We start from the raw sequence: 392 nt of genomic DNA, 5'->3' as shown, positions 1-392 counted from the left end.
ACGACCCCTGACGGCTGCGCTGCAGCAGAACTTCTCTCTCATAAATAATTTATTTATTTTCTTTTTCTTTTAACACCAACAACACAAACAAAAGCGGCCTTCTCCCCCCCCTCGCCTGTAGGGGGCAACCTAAGGATCGCCGCTGCTGCATGCACTGCATTCATACAATACCGAAACCTCAGCAGCAGCAACAGCAACAGCAGCAGCAACAGCAGCAACAGCAGCAGCAACAGCAGCAACAACAACAACAACAGCAGCAGCAGCAGCACCAGCAGCAGCAGCAGCAGGAGCGTATCAGCCGTTTCTTGTTTTTTTGTGTTTTTGCGTCAGTTGTGAAGAGAAGCATTTGCATATAAAGATTATTATTTATTCTTACAGGGTATTGCATGCAC

At 47.2% G+C, this 392-nt stretch overlaps 1 protein-coding gene across 1 annotated transcript in view; it reads left to right on the top strand.

Annotated features, from left to right (window-relative positions):
- Positions 1 to 149: 149 nt before the first annotated feature.
- Positions 150 to 392, top strand: part of EMH_0051690 (Appr-1-p processing enzyme family domain-containing protein, putative) — a gene marked incomplete at both ends in the record, with an annotated part of 4,757 nt that continues 4,514 nt past the window's right edge. Inside the window, one exon of the mRNA XM_013496777.1 lies at positions 150 to 325. Coding sequence (XP_013352231.1) covers positions 150 to 325 — 176 coding nt within the window. The remainder of the gene's footprint in view (positions 326 to 392) is intronic.

Source organism: Eimeria mitis, genomic scaffold (assembly GCF_000499745.2).
Source record: "Eimeria mitis Houghton genomic scaffold, Emh_scaff2294, whole genome shotgun sequence".
In the NCBI taxonomy this organism is placed as follows: domain Eukaryota; phylum Apicomplexa; class Conoidasida; order Eucoccidiorida; family Eimeriidae; genus Eimeria; species Eimeria mitis.
This window is presented reverse-complemented; position numbering and strand designations above follow the sequence as displayed.